The 20,120-nt window shown below is 59.3% G+C and overlaps 2 protein-coding genes across 3 annotated transcripts in view; one reads left to right on the top strand and one right to left on the bottom strand.

Annotated features, from left to right (window-relative positions):
* Positions 1–6,202, top strand: part of CRB2 (crumbs family member 2) — a 24,016-nt gene extending 17,814 nt beyond the window's left edge. The window contains exons 8-10 of the mRNA XM_015567138.1: positions 666–770; positions 1,315–1,432; positions 3,157–6,202. Coding sequence (XP_015422624.1) covers positions 666–770; positions 1,315–1,432; positions 3,157–3,381 — 448 coding nt within the window. The 3' untranslated portion in view covers positions 3,382–6,202. The remainder of the gene's footprint in view (positions 1–665; positions 771–1,314; positions 1,433–3,156) is intronic.
* The window catches only part of DENND1A (DENN/MADD domain containing 1A), a 446,857-nt gene continuing 432,581 nt past the window's right edge, over positions 5,845–20,120 (bottom strand). For both annotated transcript variants that reach the window (XM_015567102.1, XM_015567103.1), the window contains 3 exons: positions 11,963–12,091; positions 9,118–9,373; positions 5,845–8,099 (listed from right to left, as the gene is read on the bottom strand). In XM_015567102.1, coding sequence (XP_015422588.1) covers positions 6,921–8,099; positions 9,118–9,373; positions 11,963–12,091 — 1,564 coding nt within the window. In that variant the 3' untranslated portion in view covers positions 5,845–6,920. The remainder of the gene's footprint in view (positions 8,100–9,117; positions 9,374–11,962; positions 12,092–20,120) is intronic.

The raw sequence follows: 20,120 nt of genomic DNA, 5'->3' as shown, positions 1-20,120 counted from the left end.
ACGGTGGGTGAGGCCGGAAGGCCGAGGGCCGGGCTGTGGATGCGCCGGGTCTGTGGGCCGGCCCCCTCAACCACAGTCCCCTAGACTTGCCAGGTAGAGTTCACCGATACATGTGAATTTCAGATAAACGGCGCTCTGTCTGGGGGTGAAGGGTGGGGAACCCAGAGCCGGTCTGGGAAGAAACCCTTGACGGAGCTTCCCCAAAAGCCCACCACCCACCGCTGATGTTCACCGCATTGGTCCCCCGGGAGGGAGGCCGGGTGAGGTGGGCCCCTGTCTATCCTTGGTCCGATGCCCCAGCCCTTTGGAGCGAAGGTTATGGAGGGCTGCCTGTGGGAGGCCTTACCTCCTGGGTCCCCCCCCACCCCCCAGGAATGTCAGGCCCGCGCTGTGCTAAGGAATGCGCTTTGTTCTGAGCAGAGCCCTTCCCCTTTGTCAGCTTCTCAAAGGCCTGGACCCAGGAAGATCCCGGGCCTGGGGCGGGGCGGGGCTGGACAGCGCTGTGGCCACCTCAGACACCACGTGCCTGACTGACACCAGGGACTGTAGGAGGTGGCCCTGAGTCCACAGATGCCAACACAGGGGCTCCGCTGGCCTGTGCTCGAGGGGCTGAGGGTGGGAGAGCCCCAGGCGTCCTGCCCCTAGTCTAGCCTGTTTCTCCCCAGGTTGCCGGTCCTGCCAGAGGGGTGCCGCCTGAATGTCACCTGCCCGTGTGAGGGTGGGCCTCAGGGTGCCAACTGCAGCTGCCAGGAGGACTTTGCTGGCCAGAGGTGGGTTTGGGGCAGGGCCTGGAGAGTGGCTGGTGAGTGTAGAGAGCTGGGCAGGATGGGTAGAGTGGGGTACTCACCGTCTGAGTTCTCACTGTCATCACATGCCTGACAGCCCCCCTCGGTCACTTTCTGGGGCTTCTACCCTCTGCTCTGCAGACCCTGCAGGGAAGGGGTGGCCTGGTGGTGTTTCTTGGGGGCCCTTGCACAGGCCACCTGCGCCAGGACCGCCTGGGGAGGCTGTAACGGTGCAGGTCCTGGGCCCGCTGCAGCTGGAGTCAGCATCCCCGGGCCTTTGCACAGGCTCTCCTGTGCTTCTGGTGGAGTGAGCCCTTCTCAGTCATGAATGCGGGGGCAGAGGTGGCGGGCAGTGATGGAGATCACGTGCGGCCTCGGCACCCGGCAGGGCCCAGCCAGGCGGGGACAGTGAATGGATGAGCTTCGGTGCCTGGGAAGGGGGTTAGAGGAGCTAAAGGTGGCCGCTGGGGGAACAAGAGACAGCAGGGAGGAAGCAGGTTCCTCCCCCACCCTCTTCTCTGCCTCCCAGGTGTCAGCTCTCCTGTGAAGCCAACCCCTGCCTGAATGGGGGCACCTGCCGGGTGGCTGCTGGGGCGTCCGAATGTGTCTGCGGCGCAAGGTTCTCGGGCCAGTTCTGTGAAGTGGTGGTGAGTTGTGCCAGAGGGGGTGGGGTTTTGGAGTTTATTAGCTGATGTGGTGGTGGTGGTGGTGGTGGTGGTGATGGGTAGGGGAAGTTGTGCTGCACCTGGGGCTGCTCCTGGACCAACCCTGTCGTGGGGTGGACAGCAGCAGGAGAGACCCAGGTCCCTTCCATGAACCCCACCCAGGAAGCATTTTCACTCCAGGGAGAGCCCGGAGGTCCCCACCATCCCCTGGGGGCTGGCAGTGAAATAGCTGGGCTCCATCAAGCCCGATTTGGGACAGGATTCAGGACCCACAGGATCTTGGGATTCAGGGACTTAGGTTGGTGAACACGGAGGCTGTAATCTCCGGGGGCTTCTAGAGTACAAAGATTTGAGGAGCCCAGGTCTGAGCCAGAGCGAGCTTGGCCCCTGACCCCAGGACGCTCAGCTGCGGAGGGGCCCACGGGCAGCTTGAGCTTGAACCTCCCTCTGGTGGGCTCCCCACTAAGGGGCGGAGCTGGCCCTGCAGGCATGAACCCACAGTGGGTGCTGGCTGCAGGGGCGGTGGGCAGGGAAGGCTGGGCAGGAGCCTTGATCTCCGCAGGCTTCTGGCAGCCTGGGTCATAAACCTGCAAATTCCCTCTGCTTCTGGGGACTGTTTCCTTTCAAGTGGAACTTTACAGCCTCTGGTTCCCCCACCCACCCTCCCAGAGCCCTGGGAGATAATGGCTTTACAACTCCCCCAGAAGTGCCTGGTGGCGGCTGGTGAGGGCCCCCTTTTATCTGCAGCCTTGGACCCTTCTCCAGGGCTGTGTGCTGGGCTTGGGGCCCAGGTCACCGGGGCCTGAGAGGGAGACTGTGGCTCTGGAATCCTGGGTGTCTGTGATTCCGGGACTTCAGAATTCCAGCCTTGCAGACTCCCTGATGGGGAAACCCTGGGAGACTGGGGAGACGGAGAGGAGGGCCCCCCAAAGCCCGGTCTAGCTTCCATGGGGAGGGGGAGCAGGCCCAGCTGGATTCTGCGCTCGCCATCAGCCAGTCAGCCTCTCTGGCTGTTGCCTAAGATTCTCCCACTTTGGGGTGAAGCCTGGTCTCATGGTCACTTTCAAACACCAGGCCACCCTTCAGGACGGGGAGGGAGCAAGTCCCCCTTGCCGCAGCTTGAGTGAGTTTATTGTCGGGAGGAGGAGCCACATGGCAGGGCTGGGCACTGAGGCCCGCGCTGGCCGTGACAGGAGGGCCCTGACCGGGACTTGAAGCTGAAGGCTGGCAGCATGGTGTGGGGGCAGACGGAGACGTGCCAGTCCTCGCTGGCCACCAACTAGTCACGCGTCTGGGGAGTCTGGGCAAAGCCTGTTTTCTCACCTACTACCCACCGAGGGCCTACCATGCAGGCCCTGCTCCCGGCTTTTGGGGAAACACCAGGGACCAGAGAAAGCAGACTCTGAGCTCCTGGAGTGAGGAGGGCTCCCTGCTGCCTCACCTCGCGGTGTGAGGTTTCCGTGCAGTCCACGCCCTGTGCTGAGCTCGGACTGGGGGGTCCTTCCAGCCTGAACCCCTTTGTCATATAGGAATCTCCTGGCAGTCGCTCTGACGGTGGCTCCCTGGCACCTGCTTGTATACCCCCAGGGCCAGGTCTCTCACTACCTCCCTGTTAGCGCTCATTTCCTCTGAGCAAGTCCTGTGCCCGCTTTGCTCTCTCCTCCCCGCCTCCCTTACCTGAGGCCTCCTTGTCCTATCTCTTGCAGAAGGACCTGCCACGGCCACTGCCGTTCCCGCTGCTGGAGGTGGCAGTGCCTGCAGCCTGCGCCTGCCTCCTCCTCCTCCTCTTGGGCCTCCTCTCAGGGATCCTGGCAGCCAGAAAGCGCCGCCAGTCAGAGGGCACCTACAGCCCGAGCCAGCAGGAGGTGGCCGGGGCCCGGCTGGAGATGGACAGTGTCCTCAAGGTGCCACCCGAGGAGAGACTCATCTAGGCCTGGCTGCCAGCGCCAGCACCTACGAGGCCACGGACAGTTTCCACCTGGATACCCGAGGAGGCCGCTTCCAGGAGGCCTTTGGGACGTGGCTGCCCCTTCCAGGCCTTGGGAGCTGGTGCAGGGCCCAGCATACTTGCTGGAGAAGTGTCCCCTCTGCTGGCACCCCCTGCCTCTGTCCCACCGTGGACTGAGGAAAAGGGGGGCACTCAGGGCAGCAGAGAGGGCCTGGCAAGGCTGGACGAATCCCTCGGGCCCAGCAGGCCTTGCCTCAGCAGATGTGCAGCTGTGCAGGGCAGGGCACACGTGATGCACAGGGTGTGTTCAGGAGTGAGTGTGTGTGTGTGTGTGTGTGTGTGTATGCGCGCGCGCGCACTTGCACACACGGTATTGGTGTGTACCTGGGGACTGCTGATCTGCAGTATGGGTGTGTGTGCTGGACTGGGCTCGTGGGTGTGTCCACGTCTTTGCTGTGCGTGCAGGTGACTGTAGTGGGTGCAGGCCATCCCACGAGGGGATGGCTGGGCCGGGGGGACAACCTTCACCGCTCGGGCAGGGGCAAGCCAAGGATGAACACTCGTGGAGGCCAGGCTAGGGCTTGCCCAAGGACCAAGGCCCCCGTCCCAGTCTCCCTCCTCTGGAGGCAGCTGGGGAATCGGGGAGGCCACAGCCAGCGGCCAGGTGCTCCTGGCTCCCTGGACAAATGCTGCTTCAGGACCGTCTGCAGGAACAGACCACGGCCAGGGCAGAGGAGGCGCGGGGGCGGGGGTGCTGCTGGTGTCTGGGCCAGGCAGCCTCCTCAGGGCCTGTCACTGGAGGGGGGAGAGCAGCCCGCCCCCTCCCAGGCAGGGCTGTGAGGATCAGTGGGGATGACAGTGGGAAAGAACTTGAAGTCGCTGAACTCGGGTCTGCTGTGAAGGCTGTCTGGGTGTCCTTTTAGGTGTCAGGAGTTGAGGGAAAGACAGGGTAAGGGCCTCCCTGAGGGGATGAGGATGAAGGAGCAGCCCCTCCCCCCACAGCTCTGGGTTCCCAGCTCTTCTGCGGGGACCACTCCACCTGCAGCCCAATCGCTAAAGGCTTCTGGGAGGGCCCAGGGGAGGGCTCAAGGGAGGCCCTCGGGTGTGCTGGCGCCGCCTGTCTGCTCGTCTTGCAGTCACACATGCAGGAACTTTGCTTCCCCTCTTCTCCTCGGTGGTGCCCTGACACTGGGGTCTCTGATCCCGGGGGATACCTACCTGCCTGAGTGCCTGACCTCCGCAGGGCTTCACAGCCCTTTTGTCCTGCCTGTGTGCCAGGCCAGTGCCTCCTGTGCCAGCGTGCCACGGCCACTTCTGGTACCAACCACTGAGCCACAGCACTGCTGTGGTTATGATTTGGCCAACCTTTGTTCCTACGGATCCTAAGATATTTTCTGTGGAACCCCAACATATAAAATCTGGGCCACTCTTTTTTGGGGGGAGCCCATTGTTTCCTTTTGCTCCTAAGGCACCGTCATTCTCCAGGCAGCCTGGGGCGGGGGAGGGGACAGATAATGGGTGTGCTTCTCACCCACTCGGTGCATCTCCCTTTCCAACACCAACACGACACGGCAGAGCTGCAGGTGCCAAGGTTCCCTCGTTAGTGAGACCTCCAGATGCCCCCTGAACGTGTTCCTTCCTGGGCACCCTCTGCACAGGTGACCCGCAGCCCTACTCCGGGACCCAGCAGGCCTGGGACCAGCACACCCGATGCCCTGCTTGGGAGGGAGAGGCCGAGCTGGGCTCAGAGGCCCAAATGAGAACAAGCTTGGGAGTGGGCCAGGGGTCAGATGCTTCCCTGGCTGCTGCCGCCACAGGAGGGGTCCTGAAGGTGGCTGAGGCCTCCCTCCCTCCCTTCCTCAAGGACACAGGGTACCAGCCTTCTCCCCAAGGAGTTTTTCTTGAACGCTCACACGAACTTCCTCCTTTGGTTTGCTCATGGGAACAAGGAGCAGCCACCAGCCCCAGTGCAGCCAGAGATCACGGGGTGGGCTCCGCTCCTGGGGCCACAGTACGGCTTCACTCATACGCCCACCGATGGGCTGCCCTGTCCCCAACGGGTTCAGAACTGGAATCTACAGAAACACCTGAGTGTCCTGGCGGCACCCACAGCCCCACCTGACACCCCTCTCCCAAGCAGCTGGGAGATTCACAGAAGACTTGCCTGAGGGGCCGTGGCTGACTCCAGGAGGAGCCATGTGCGGGACCAGCAGCTCTTCGCACCCCTTTGTCAGAGCGAACCTCAGGGCAGGCCTCACCCACCCAGGGGTGGCCTCCCAGCCCCTCAGTCACCAACAAGGCTCCTTGGGGTTCTGGGGGCCTCCAGAGACCTCCTTGCCCCATCAGATACCTCTGAGACGGTCTGGCCAACACAAATAGGAAATGAGAAATCAGGTCAAAATGCTCACAATTTCCTGCACGTCTCAGATGGTTGTTTTCTTAAATGTTTGGGTCACATTTCAACTTGGTTTATTGAAACTAGTCAATTTCAAGATTCATTAAATCAATAAAGTAAAAAGGAAAAGAAAGAGAAACAATAACAAAACATTTCAATTTAGCTTTGGTAACACTGGCCTCAGGAATTTCTTTGCTGGCGAGATTGCGAGGGGGCAGGGCGGGTGCTCCAGCCCTTCCTCCCGGCTGCTAGTCCCCTCCCCGGGACCTGGAGGAGGGCGCAGGGCCCGCCCCTTCCTGACCCCGGGCAGTCGGACTCCTGGGTCAAGCTTGGCCTTCCAGTTGGAACAGTGCCTGCTGCTCAGTTCTGCCCCAACAGCCCCCAAGATAAGAGGCTGAGCCCCATTAGAAACACAAGACCAGGAGAACCCACAGGATCAAGGGAGAGCGCCGGGCATGGCCTGACTCCAGCTTCAGATGCACTCAGATTAACCTGTCGCTATTTTTCCGTCTACCAACCAGAGTTGCCAGCCCACACAGGGCTGGCTGGGGCAGGGGTTGGCTATCACTAGGGATCTCAAGGATCCCTCACCCCCAACTCTCAACCAAGCCAGAAACAGCTGAAGTTTGGGGTGAAGACCCACAAAGAACCAGTGTGTGTATTGCTAGAGGGTTGGAAATGCCCCGCCAGTAGCTCCTACTTCAAACTCCAAACCATGTGTCTCGTGCAGACACACTCAGGCTGCAGGTACACTGACACCTGCGCCTGTGGTGGTGGGGTGTCCAGGGCCGGGCCAGGCAGGACAGAGAGAGGCCTGGAGGTTTCCAGAGGAAAGGTGGGTAGGACTGGCCTGGGGCAATCACTGGCCCAGCTGACCTTTTTAGTGCAAAACCCAACAGGGGTGCTGGGGAGAGATGGTGGCAGGCGGGCCAGAACTGATGCCTTTCTCCAAAGGCCAGACCTCAGAGATGGGCGTGTGGAGGGGAGTAGGAGGCAGAGAGGGTCCCACCCCTCCTCACCAGCAGAGCCTGGGTAGAATGGAGCGGCAGGAGAAGCAGGGCCTCTGGCCTGGGAGCTGGGGTAGCGACAGCCCTGCTGGGCTTGGCTGCCTGGCCTCAGTGCCTGGCTCACTCGAAGGTCTCCCACTGCTTCCTAAGCTGTTCCACCGAGCCTGGGGTTGGGGCCGGGGCCGGGCTCACGTCTTGCTTGGTTTTCCACAGCAAATCCTCAAAGGGGTCTCTGGCCTCTTGAGTAGCAGAGGGCTGCAGTGCTGGCTCCAGGCCCTGGGCGGGTCTTGGAGGAATGAGTGGGGGGTCTCCAGACCTAAGGGCCAGCCCCTGCTTGGCCTCAGCAGCCCTGGCACTTGAACGGACCAAGGGCAACGTTCGGATCCTTGAAGGGGCAACTGTTGGGGGGCCCAGTGGTTGTAAGGGGCTGGTGTGGGCACCCATGGGCATCTGGCCAAAGAGATTGGGCATAGAGAGGGCGGACAGGTTGGGCTGAGATCTGTGTGGGGGGCAGAAGCCAGAGCTGGACAGTAGGAGGCTGGGGGCAAAAGCTGGCCCCAGGGAAGCAGGAGGGGCCCCGAAAGGCCTGGCCGGCGTGGAGACCAGGGACATGGTGGGCAGTGCCGCTGGCACAGATTGGACAAACGGGTTGAGCGATGGTTGTGGAAATGCGGTGGGGGTCCCCGCGGGGGGGAAGCTGAACTGGGGGGTGAATGGGGTAGCTACATTTGGGGCTGTAGGGCCTGGTGGAAGGGTACTGTCCGACCAGGATGTGCTAAGGGGGTCCAGGAGGGCCAGCAGGGCATCACTGCCAGTGGCCGCAGACCCTGGAGCCAGGCTGAGCGGCTGGAGCGGTTTGGTGGGGCCTTGGGGGGCAGCACTGGGGAGCGGGGCTGTGCGCCTGTCCTGCTCCGCCTGTAGCCACTCCAAGGAGAAGTCACCGAGGGCAGCACCGGCGGCTGGGAGCTTGGCTGGGCGGGCAGTGGGAGGCGGGGGCATGATGCCCAGCTCCGGGGTCTTCCTGCCCTGGGGCCGGGGAATGGTGATACTGCCCGGAGTAGGGGCGGGTGCCGCCTCCTTGTCGCCGAGGTCCAGGATGCTGTCCCGGTTCTGGGGTCTGTGAAGCTGGGCCGGGGCGTTCCCGAGCAGGGCTGAGGGCTTCTCGGAAGGGGGGGCCTGGGGCTTGCTGCCAACGGCCATGTCGTCCTGGCCCAGGCTCCAGAGCTTGTTGTACGGGTGAGCGAGCCTCAAGGCCAGCGGCACCCCGCGGCTCCGGTCACTCCTGCCCAGGTCCAGCCTCTGCAGGAGGGAAGGGGAGGCAGTGACCACAGGCTGACGGGACAGACGGGAAGGCAGCACACCCCCACCCCACCTAACCCCTCCTGTGTGCTGGGCAGGGGCCGGGATTAGGCGCCTGGGACTCAGAGCAGCTGGGGCTCAGCCCCGGTCACCAGCAGAGAGCCCCGGGCAGGCTGGACTCCAAGCCCAGAGGCTCTGCACGGTGCGAAGGGTCCCGTTGTCCCTTTAGGCCAGGGTTGCCAAGTAGTTTTGGGAAAAATGACTCCATTCACTGACCATCACCTGGTCGGGCCCTTTTTACTTTTCAGAGCGTTTGGGGCACTTTCAGTCACCTGTGAGCCCAGGAGGGCGAGTGAGGGTTAGGGCCTGGGCAAGGGCACACTGGCTCGGGGGATGGGACTGGGCTCAAGGCCCCACTCAACCACTCCCCAGCTCCACGGCCTGGCCTCCCCTCCCCTCTCTTGGCCTGAGGGGTGCATGTGAGTTATGGATACACGGGAGCTCAGTGAGTTCCACCATGTGACCCAGTCAGCAGCCCCCATGGGCCAGTGAAGAGACAGGCACGGAGGGGGATGTGACAGGGTGCAGGGCACAGTGGAAGGAGGGGAATGTGACAGGGTGCAGGTCACAGCGGAAGGAGGGGGGATGTGACAGGGTGCAGGTCACAGGGAAGACCAGTGGTTGCACACAAATCATCCAGGACCCAGAAGTTCTGATCCAGAGTCTCTCCGGGAGCCTTCCCTGGTGGGGTGCTGGGGAGAGCCCGGCGGCGCACCGGCCACCTCTCTCTGGTGCACAGATGACAGTGGGGCGGACCTCCCTCAGGCTTAGCATCTTCCCTAGTGATCACTGAGGGGCGGTGGCCGCTGGCCCTCCTGGCAGGGTTTGCAGTGAGACTGACCCTGAGCATTGGCCGAGGGCCTTGGAAAAGTCTCTCCCTCTGACACGTGGGGGACCTGCGGCAGGCGTGAAAGCTCCAGTCCCAGCTGGCCCGCCCCCGCCTCCGCCCCCACCGTACCTGATAGTCAAAGGTCCCCGACTGTTCCCTCAGGTCTTTGGGAGTTCGAAGGTCCTCCAAGCTCTTGGCCTGGCCCAGGGGCTGCAGTGGCACCTCCATGTCCAGGCTGCTGAAGATGTCTTCCAGGAGGTCGACGCTGGCCGCCCGGTCCGGGGGAGCTGGGGCGGGGCCCACGGGTTCCCTCGCCCGCTGCTCTGGGCTCTCTGCCTCGCCTTCTGCACTGTCTGACTCCTTGAGTGTCCGATATGGCTGTGGCCTGGGAAGAGCAGAGCAGGCTGGATTCTCCCACCCAGAGCCTCAGTGGGAAGAGCAAGCAGTCCCCACCTCCAAGGACTTCCAGGTCTTGAGGATCCCACCCAGGAGCCTTGGGCACAGGAGTGTCCTGAGGTCCTGAGTGCAGCGGTCTGGGCAGTGGCACTCCGACAGACCTGGGACTAAATTTGAGTTCTGTTGGTCACCGTGGGACTATGGGCAAAGCACTTTGGCTCTAACTGGCACTGGGGGTCTCACCTCGTTCCTCCCAAACCGTAGGACCCAACAGATAAATGGCTGGTGGACTCACAAGCCATTCAGACAAGGCCTAAGGAACAGGGCACGACTGGAAAGGGAGCAGGCAGGCAGACGCAGGCCTAAGCTTTGGCAGGCAGGTCTTGGGAACAGCTTTTGGGAACTGAGTCGGGGAAACTCCCTAGGGCAGCTGCCCAGCACACCCCATGATCCTCAGGGGGAATCTTGTGCTGACCTTGGTTCCAGCTCGGACAGTGCCATGTCTTGCTTTGGGGCCGTGGGCAAGTCGCTTAACCTCTCTGAGCCTCAATGGCTTCCCCATTCCACAGTGACCGCCCTTGCAGGCAGTGGTGGGCATGAGGGGAGCGGTGCCTGGTGCACAGTGGCACGCAGAGGCTGACAGCATCATGCACCAAAACCTCAGTGAAAGGGTTCCTCTCTCACACGCCTGACCCCAGGGCACCTCTGCACACGTGGAGATGGTGCTGGATAAACCCTGACCTCTAGTGGAGCCCGGGCCAGAGCAGCGTCCACCTCTAACAATAAGGCTGGGGCCTCTGGCTCAGCCAGAAACCGCCCATGATTCCAGTAAAGTGGGGGAAGGTGGCCACCTGGTGGTGACAACAGCTCACTTGCAGGAACCAGCAGGGGACAGTGGAAGGAGGGGGCTCAGCGAATAGCCTGGACTCTTGGCAAGGACTCCACGAACCTGTACCATCTTGCTGAAACAACACAAGCAGCCCAGGAAGTAGACTCAAACCCCTATCTCATAGACAAGGAAGCTGAAGCTCAGAGAGGCTAAGGAACTTATCCTACGTCACACAGCCCTTGGTAAGAGGTAAAATGAAAGCCGAGTAGGAGAGAATTTAAAAGTCCCTCGCTTAATGACTATGCCATCTGCCAAGGAATTAAAGCCCCTTTAACCAAATTTGAACACAAAGGAGACAGAGAAAAGTCAGTGTGCTCCATACACTTAAGGAAATAGTATTAATTTAAAAGATCCCATTTTGTTTTAAGATGGCCCAGTTCTTTTGTAAACACGCACAAAAGCCTAGATTTTCATAGGTCTTGGCTAAAGGAATGAACACAGCCATTATTTAAATATGTAAGGCACCTAAATAAATAAGTAAATAAATAAATAAATACTGAAGGCACCAAATGGTTTAAAGAGAACACGGGCCCGCTGGACTCTGCTCGGATGTCACCTAGAGTGCCTTTACCTGCAAGGTGGTTTTAAGGTGGTACCTGGGTGAACATTTCTTATTGCCATGGCTCTTAATTAGTAGTAGAAATAACAGCTGATACATTAAGCCTATGGTATGATAGATATTATTGCTTAGGACAAGGCAATTTTAAAATGTTAAACAAAATTTTTTTAAGGAAAAAGATACACCGTATGGAAAGGTGGCCTGTGACGCTTGGGCGATACTGGCGTAGACCACCCCTTTCTAAGTGAGGACAAGGGAGGGGATCGGCCTGCCCGTGCTCTCCCGTGAGCTGGTGTCAGAAAAGGCCAGAACCCTCCTTCCCGCCCCCGGGGTGGGGCACAGGGGCAGGAGCGGAGGCATGGGTTGTCACCTATGTTCAGGGGGAGTCACCGGAGCAGGGAGAGGGGGGAAGAATCCCCACTTCTATAAACACTAACTACTCACTCCCTGGGGTTATGTGGGCCCATCTGGGTTTCAGCAAAGGGCAAGTTCCTTCCCTTAAAGGGTCCCTTGAAAAACACCACAACTTGTTAACAAACACTGACAAATGCTATCCCATTGTTCAATCCCAGCTCTGGAAAACTTGTGGGCAGAGGGGCAAGAACTGGCAAAGAAGAGGCCTAGAAAAGCTTAATTTTGGGTGATAGCTGCAATCAGCATGAAGCTTAGGCCATACATTACAACGATAAAATTACTTTAAAGTTAGACGGATCAGTAAAATGTCTGGATGTGCCAGCATTAATACACACATTCCATAAATTTTTCTTGTTTTAAACTTGACCCTCCATCTCTATGGCTTTCCAAGATGTGCTGAGATGAAGGCCTTGAGCATCACCACAGGGCTAACTGTGGCCACCAATTCATTCCATTTACAATCAAGCACATTTCCCTGTATAAGGAGTGGGGACCCACGCTACCGCCTCACACCCCTATCCCTCTTGTCACCTCGGTCGCTTCACGCCCTGTGGGGCTGGCACAATGAACACCCGGAGGTAGCATCCACCCTGCAGGTTGGCACCGGGGCACCGAAGGCAGCAGCTCTAGACACCCTCCCCACACAAGGGCAAGCAGTCCTGGCCACCCCCACCCCCAGGGCCCAGCTCAGGGAAAGGGAAGAAGGAAGGAGAGACCATTCAAAGGGAGTGGAGAAGAAAAAGCTCTCGGTGAAGCCAGGGCTCGGGCCCTCTTCCCGCTGGCTTTCATCGTCAGAGGAGTCCTCGGACAGGAAGACCGCATAGTGTTGCAAGGGCTTTACCAGGCTGGGGCAGAGGAAGACAAGAGAAGAGAACAGTTAGGAGGCACCCCCAGGACTCCACAGGGTGGGGCGGGCCTGGCCTGGCCTCCGCTGCAGCCTTGGGTGGAGGCTTCCTGGAGCTCAGTGAGTTCCACCATGTGACCCAGTCAGCAGCCCCCACGGGCCAGTGAAGCTGGTGGCAGGGGAGCAGGTGGGCCCCCGAGGCAAGGGAGCTGGTCCCAAATAGAAAAGGAACTGTGGGTTTGCCACACGTGTCAAGAGCCTTAAACACACGATCCAGTCACCTCTGACCTGACAATCCCACTGCCATCTAGATAACCCTAAACATGGCCAAGATTGCCCACAGTGCCCATAACTGCCACGTCTGTGATATTAAAACATGAAACAACCTAGACTTACAGCAACAGGAAGCTGGTGAAGTGAATGATGGCCCCGTTGGCTGAATGCTAACCTCCCAGTAACTATATATATAAAAGCCTAAGCAACTGGCCAACTGGCCGGTAGCTATGACAGGCACTGACCACCAGGGGCCAGACACTCAATACAGGAGCTGCGGAGTGACAGCAACTTTGCAGAGTGCCCTCTCGCACTCCGCGACCCCTCGGGGGATGTCAGGCTGCCAGTTTCGGCCCCATCCCCACAGGCTAGGCCAAGGGACCCGACCTGCTGGAGGGACTCCGCTCACTCTGCAGACACTGCCCCAGGTGCACCGGCCGGGGAGGGACTGCAGGAGGTTGGCTCCAGGGTATGTCTGGCCCGTCATGCCCAGTCCCGCCCCACCGGCCACCTTCCAATTAATTTCCTTTCAATGTGCACGAATCCATGCACCAGGTCACTAGTAATGTTTACAAAGGAAAACCTAAAAACCAGAATGCAGAATGGCAATTATATTGCACTCTCCCTCGTCTGCCCATGGGAAATGCACAGAAAAAAGGCTGGAAAGGTGTGTCTGAACGTCTACACTAGCGACTGGAGCAGTCCTTTTATTTTTCTGTGTCATCTAAGTTTTCTACAACGTGCATATCTATTTCAATAATCAGGAAAAAAAAGTTGAGGCAGGCAGTGAGCCACATGGAAGTGGGCTCAAGTGCCCTTTCGGGTGAGCAGCCGCTCCCGCATCCCCCTCAGATGGCTCTTCAGAGAGTCTTTGTCATCTGTGATGTGTAAATTAAATATTCATTGTTATAAAATATACATCTCTCTTGTCACCACCTGTGAGCTCTGCCTCTATCAACACACACACACACACACACACACACACACACACACACACAGCTCAGAGAAACTCCACGCCGGCTCCTGTGAGTTACACATGGGCCAGGGCCTATGAGAGCCTTGCTTAGAGAGAGGGAGCTGGACCGGTCAGACCTCGGTTAGAATCCAGCCCTGCAGCCGATGCTTGGGCACCCGGCTGGGAGCGGGTGGTCCATGTCCCTGTTCTGTACAGCACATGCGGAGGATCCCTAGGGGCAATGGTGAAGTTTGGGGAGAGAGTGGGCACTGGGGTGCCTGAGGGGGGCTATCTCCTCTCCCCCGACCCCAACCACTGCAGTCTCCTTTCTTTGCTTTATGTGATGCAATTCCGTTCAGGTTTTATGCAGGAGAACGTGACATCTAAGAAAAGGGCATGGGAACCTCACTGGAGGGTGAGTGCGGAGCAGCAGCTGTGAGAGTGGACTGCGGCTGTCTCAGCTATGGTCTGCCAGCCAGCTGTTACCTGGAACACGCTGGTTCTTTCAGAAGGAGCAGGGAGCTGCCCCCAGCTGCCCCACCTGGCCCCCGCGTCCTCTGCTCCTCCCTGGAAGTCAGCCAGGCAGAGCGGTCCCTCCTACTGAAGTGCGGATCGAGGCGCAGAGAGGGGAAGCCACTTGCTGGGTGCACACTGGGAGGGGGTGAGCCACAGCGCCCCTCTCCTCTCCTCCCCAGGTCACCTCCAGGGGGTAGGGACACACCTTGGCCCTTCCTGGACGGGAGAGCGTCGGCTCAGGCGGGCGCTTTCCCGGATTCAGGAGGGCAGGCAGGTGTCACTGCAGGACAAGGCTGCTGCTCCTCCATGTCCTCCGGGACATACAACAAGGCGCGGAGAAGGGCCACTCTCCACAGCCACCGGAATCCTGTTCTGAGTCACAAACCCGGCCCTGTCACTCGCCTGCTTAACGCCTGTGTATCTGCTGCTCTGAACCGCAATTTCTTGGCGATGGGTTGATTGGTGAGTAAACCCGCTGAGTAAAGCATTGGGAATAAGGCGCCCAGGCCTTTGTGGATGGCGTATAGCTGGGCGGAGGGAGGGCTGCAGAGTGGCAGTGCCAAGGCAAGCTCCCCGCAGGGCAGACACGGAGCTGGCCCTGCCCACCTGTGCGGCCTCCTGCCCTCCCCTACGCCACCGCCTGGTCTGCTGGGCGCGGCCCGCTCCTGGAGACTCAGCCCTCCTGGAGCTCCCGCTGCGGTCTTCTCCCGCGACGGTCAGCTTCTCCGCGGGCTGCATGTGTCACCGCTTCGTGGAGGCCACTGAACCTCTTGCAATTCTATTTCTGGCTCAAGGGCAGGGCCTGGCTCATTCTCTATCCCCACCTGAGGCACAGCATGAGCACCATCAGAGTTTAGGACTGAATGAATGGAAGCCAGTGTGCAAGGGAGACAAGGTGCCCCCCGTTTCACTCGTTTTCCTGGAGCCCCAACAGAGCACGGTCCCTTTCACCAGCCTGTGGCTGCAGAATAGAAGGGTCCCCGCTCTGAGCATGCCATCCGTCCTCTGAGACGCGGAGACCCATAGATTGGGACCACATTTGGGGTGTGGGGCAGGTGGGAGTCTCAGAAAAAGGTTTCACATAATATCCACACAGTGCCAGGGGCTTACAGAGGCCATTTCTACCCCTCTCAACACCGAGCAGGAAGGTCTCCATACACTGACTTTACAGAGGGTGCGACTGCCATAGTCCATCTGTCCATCTGTCCAACCATGTGCCCAACCAAGAGGCCCTGCCTGGGTGCCAGCTGTGAGCAGGCCCAGTGCTAGCTGAGCACTGGAGTCACTGGCAAAGGAGAGGGATGTGGCCAAGTGACCCAGCCAGGAAGTGACGAGCAGGGATTACAGCCCAGCCCCTCGCCTTTCTGTCAGCTGGGCTGGCAGTAGGTGTAGGAGGGGATGCACCTCGAGGCTCCTGGGAGGCCCTCAAATCCACCTTGAATGCCGTTCCAACAGCCATCCACGCACGCCCCTCCCTGGCAGTGACAAGAAAGCAGAGGCCACAGCTTGGCACACGAACCAAACGCCACTAAACCTGCCAGGAGTGCTGGGAATCGTGCGAGAGCAAAGGGCCCTTGGCTTCGTCCGTCACCGATAAAATCCTGTGCCTGCCCACACTGCCGTGTCCAGGAGCGGGGCTGGGGTGAGCGGGGAGAGGGAGCCCGGATGTCCAGCTCACTCTCCAGCGTCCTGCCATCCAGGCTGGCTGGGCAGTGGCTGCGACAAGAGGCCCTGTGTCTCCTGATCACTGCTGAGCTCTCAGATGAGAATTCGACATGTGGTCCGGTCCGAGCAGAGCTTTCCAGGTCCAGGCGCAGGGCGGGTGATGAGGACACCAGCAGTGCTTACGGCGTCGAGCGAAGCGCTGCCGAAGCTGCTCAGGAACTCCTCTCGCGCCCTCATCTTGCAGATAAAGAAGCCAAGGCTCAGAGAGAGGGAGCTGCCTGCCCAGGGTCACACAGCAGCTGAAGGAGGGCCCGGGACTCTGCATTTCCCTGGCTCGGAACCACTTCGCCATCCTGCCTCTTTCCTCCCGTGGATCTGAAACAATGGAATAAGGCGCAGGGTGTTTCCCCTTCCGCTTTCAATAAAAGGTGAGGTTTCAAAATAAACCTATTTAAATTCAGCTGCTCATGTTCTTCCGTGAAACATACAGTCAGATATTTGTCAGAGATAAAGGATGAACCGTCGAAAATGTCCAGGTTTAAATTTTTTATTAGCTTAAGGCAGAATATGGGGAAAAAAAAGTGTACCTCTTCCCTCATTAACCCAATTCAGCTACTACCCTGCAGTCTGCCACCCACCACTTGCCTGGATTTTATTATACACAAATTGCTGTCTGCGAGAAGGCAGGTCGTGGCGAGCCCGGCTACCCGGCGAGGGCTGCCGGAGTCTTGGCGGGAAAGAAAGGCCTGCTGTCCATCACTGTCCAGACCCCGTCATCTCCGCGCTGCTCCCGCCTCTGCCTACCCCGTCTCGGCACAGGCTCCATGCAGATGACTTCCCGAACCCTTTCTAATGTTTGGTTTAACGTGTCGCCGGTTGGCGCGCGCGTGTGACAGTGGTGACAGGCGCGGCTGTTCCTTTTTAAATACCATGTCAGAGACGCGGCGTCAGGAAGCGGGGACGTGCTCCGTGGCTCTCTGCCGCGCCGGGATCGCACGGGCTTATTTTTTAATGAGGAAGATCTGCATCTCGAGAGTTTTTTTCATGTGTCACCTCGCGTGGACAAATCAGCAGCACGTCACGCTGGCCCCAAATGAAATGCTGACAAATGTAGATATTTCAAATTTAATTGACACTTAAATGTACTTGAGATAAAGAAGGGAAAAAACCAGCGAGGACTTGGTCTCCAGAGGTAGTGAAGGGAGCGGGTGATCGTTTCTTCGAGGATCATTTCACTCCAGCACAAAGGATCCCTACTCCGTAGGTGGCATGGCCGCTGGTGTCCCTGATCACGTGGCTCCGGTGGGGATGATGAGCAGGGACAGGTCCCAGGACGAGGCCAGTGGATCCCAGTCTGTCCAGCCAGCCTTCCACACCCCCAGGCCCCAGCCAGATGACCTTGGGAAAGTCATCGGATTCTCTGAGCCTCAATCTGTAAAATGGGATGCCTACAGCCCTCCTGGTGGTCTTTACGTAAAGCTGGATGAAACGTTTGCAAAGGTCTTTGCATATCACCTGGTGCCTAGTGAACATTCGACTACTACCCACCTGCCACATTCAGCTGCCAACACATAGGTTCTTGTCCAGGTGTGCCAGGACGGACAGGGTGGTCCCTGCCTTCAGAGATCTTCCCCGGTAAGGTTACTGCCCTCACTGGCCTGTCACAGCACAGCAGACGCAGGAGAAGACCCTGCCGTGCCTTCCCACCACCACCAGGACCCGGGGCCAGCGCTCCAGACCACACCGTAGCATGCACACAGGCTAACACGACGGACAAGGGCTCCGAAGCCAGCCAGAGGGGTCTCTGGGGGAAGCGAGGTCGGTGCAGGACCCCGGGAGGAAGCTGGGAACTGCACTGGAGCTATTCCTCATGTGACCCAGGGTGAGGGCGAGGGCGGTGCTCAGGAGGAGAAACTGGAGACAGATGTGCTGGACGCAGGACCTTTCCGCTCATTTGTAAATATCTACTTAAAACAATAATGTGAGGCCAACTGCTGTAGAGTCCCCAATGAGAGGGGGTCTTCCTGTCAGGAGGGCTGGCCTAAGTGTGAGACTGGGTCCTTCCCACCCCATGGGGACCTGCTCTGCCAGAGGGCAGTGGTTGGGGTGTCCCTGGCTCACCTGGGAGGTGACATGGGGGCTGGGCTTCTGATCGTGAGCATGGCAGAGGCTGCACATGGCCCAGAGGAGTTCCTGTGGAAGAGTGGGCACAGGGAGCGGGGGTGGGGCAGGCTTGGCAGGGAGCAGGTAGTGCAGGCCATGTGCGAGGCTAGGGGTGATGTGAGGGTTGGGCAGGCAGCAGGGAGGCCTCCTGGCAGGGTCCTGATCTCTCTCTTGGGTTGGCTGTGCCCTTTAGGCTTTCCAACCTTTGTTCATTCATCCACTTAATTATTTACCAACCTGTATGTTCCTTCCTTCCTACCTTCTTTTAACAAAAATCACTAGTGTCAATCCCCCATGTCCACACCCATGCCCCAGATGCCCTGAGAAGTCCTTTCTGGGCCACCAGGTGGACACCCACACAGGTAGAGGCCCACACACAGGACGTGGGCTTTGCCTCACTATCCCACCCTCAGGTTCTTTGGTGCAGAGAAGATGGGTGGGGACACCTCGGGGCACTTTCCCTGCCTGGAAGGGAAACTGTGAGGAACTGTTCCCCACTCTGCGGATGCCTCTGACAGCTGTGGTGGAGGTGGGGGTGGGGTGGGGTGTCAGGCGAGAAAGCAGTGAACTTGGATGTGGGACCCAGCAGACCCAGGTCATTCCACCTGGTGTTAGAACCTTGGTACCCTTTGTCTTCACTGGGAAGACTTCTGGGGAGCGAGGGAGGCTGAGCAAGACGATGTCTATGAAAGTGCTGGGCCTGAGACAGGCCCGTGGGAAAAGGTGCTGTGGCATCATGGCACATACGGAGGGGCTCGGCGGGGAGGGCACAGCCTTTCAGAGGTGCCTGCAGTCAATAAGTGTCCTGAGGATGAAGCCCTTTCCCCGGGGCACCTGATGGCCTGGTTTTCAGCTGGAACTGACACCCCCCCCTGATGGTGACAGCTCCTGGGAAAGGTTCCTGCCTCCCAGGGGCCTGTGTTCCCTGGGCTGCTGCGCTGCCCTGCTTTTCCAGTCTGGGCTCAGGCTCCACGTCCGGCTTCTGGCTCCTGGCTCCTCTTTGTCCCTGGGGCCCAGGACCCACTGTTGGAGAAGGAGGGGCCGAGTCAGGGCAGGAGCCCCTGGCCTTGCTAATTGGGTCTGTGGCCTTCTGCTCAGTGTTTGGCTATTCAGAGACTGGGGCCTGGCAGTCTGCCAGGGGGTAGTACCCAGACAGCTGCCCCTCCCCCCTGGGCCCCAGGACCCAGCTGGCATCTTGAATCCTTGCTGCTGGGCTGATCACAGTTTCTGGCTCCTAGAAGGCCAGGGCAGGGAGGTGCTGGTGGCTTCACATTCACATGCTAATCACGCCTGGCACAGAGCAGGTGCTCTTTACACCTCTGTGGCTGTTAACCGATACCCCTCCCCTGCCTCCGGGGTGCTGGGCTGTAAGCTTCAACCTGTCTTCAGTGGTTCCTTTGTTCATTCATTCAGTAAACATCCCTGAGCAGAGGCCTGGGCCAGGCTCTGGTCCTGGAGTTGAAGGACACGCTTTGCCTGGTGTGCACACCTGCCTGTGAGGTGAAAGCTGCAACACAGCAGGTCAGTGCTACACAGGGGAAGCCCAGGGAATTGTGGGTGCCGGGGGGCAGGTGTCGGGGGAGGTCGGATTGTTGAGGCTGCGGCAGTGGCTGTAGGAAGTGGCAGGAGGGAGACTGGCTGACTTAGGATGTTAGTGTGGCTGCTGCGGGCAGGCTCCCAGTCCTGTTTCTTGGGATGCTAACAGGCATGGTCTTTAACGCCAGGGGGCAGAGACATGCCCAGGTCTGACCCAGGTCTGTCAGATGCCGAAGCCCCACTCGTGCTCCAGGCTACCGCCCGGCAGAGCTCAGTGGCCACACCCAGGGCGGCTCTGGGTCAGGTAGGAGGGAAGGAGCCCCACGCCTGTCACGGTCGTGATCCACACTGAGGCTGCTCAGGCCGTGCTGGGCCCGGGTCCTGAGGGGACCGTGTGCAGCAGCACATATCACATTACCTCCTGCCAGAGCGTGTGTGCAACTGGCCTGCACAGATACGGCGGCAGTGTTCTGAGGCCGGCCCCAGGGCAGAGTGCTCACCAACTGCTCCTGGCAGCTCTTCTGACCCGATGTAACCTCCCAGGCCTGTGGGTGCTGGGGCCGCGCAGTGCAGTTCAGATATCCACTCCTGTGCAGCGTGGGCTGGCCGCTCGGTGGACAGACTATCCTTCCAGCCAGCACAACTGCCGCATTTCTCCGTGGCTGGAAGGGTTTCTAGCACTAGCCACACAGTCCTCTGGGTCCCCAGGCCCAGATTCTCAGGAGCCCACGGTTCTGGGGGGAGTGTAAAGTGGCCCGAGTCCTTTAGAACATTATTTAGCAACACAGAGCAGAAATCTGCCTAACTGGTTTAGGATAGGGATTCTGGCGTTAAAGAGACACTTCTAAAGCTCAGCTCTGCCGCTAACTAGCTGGGCAACCCAGGGCAGTGACAACCTCTCAGGGTCTTGGTTACCTCTTCT

Source organism: Myotis davidii, unplaced genomic scaffold (genome assembly GCF_000327345.1).
Source record: "Myotis davidii unplaced genomic scaffold, ASM32734v1 scaffold142, whole genome shotgun sequence".
Taxonomy (NCBI): domain Eukaryota; kingdom Metazoa; phylum Chordata; class Mammalia; order Chiroptera; family Vespertilionidae; genus Myotis; species Myotis davidii.
This window is presented reverse-complemented; position numbering and strand designations above follow the sequence as displayed.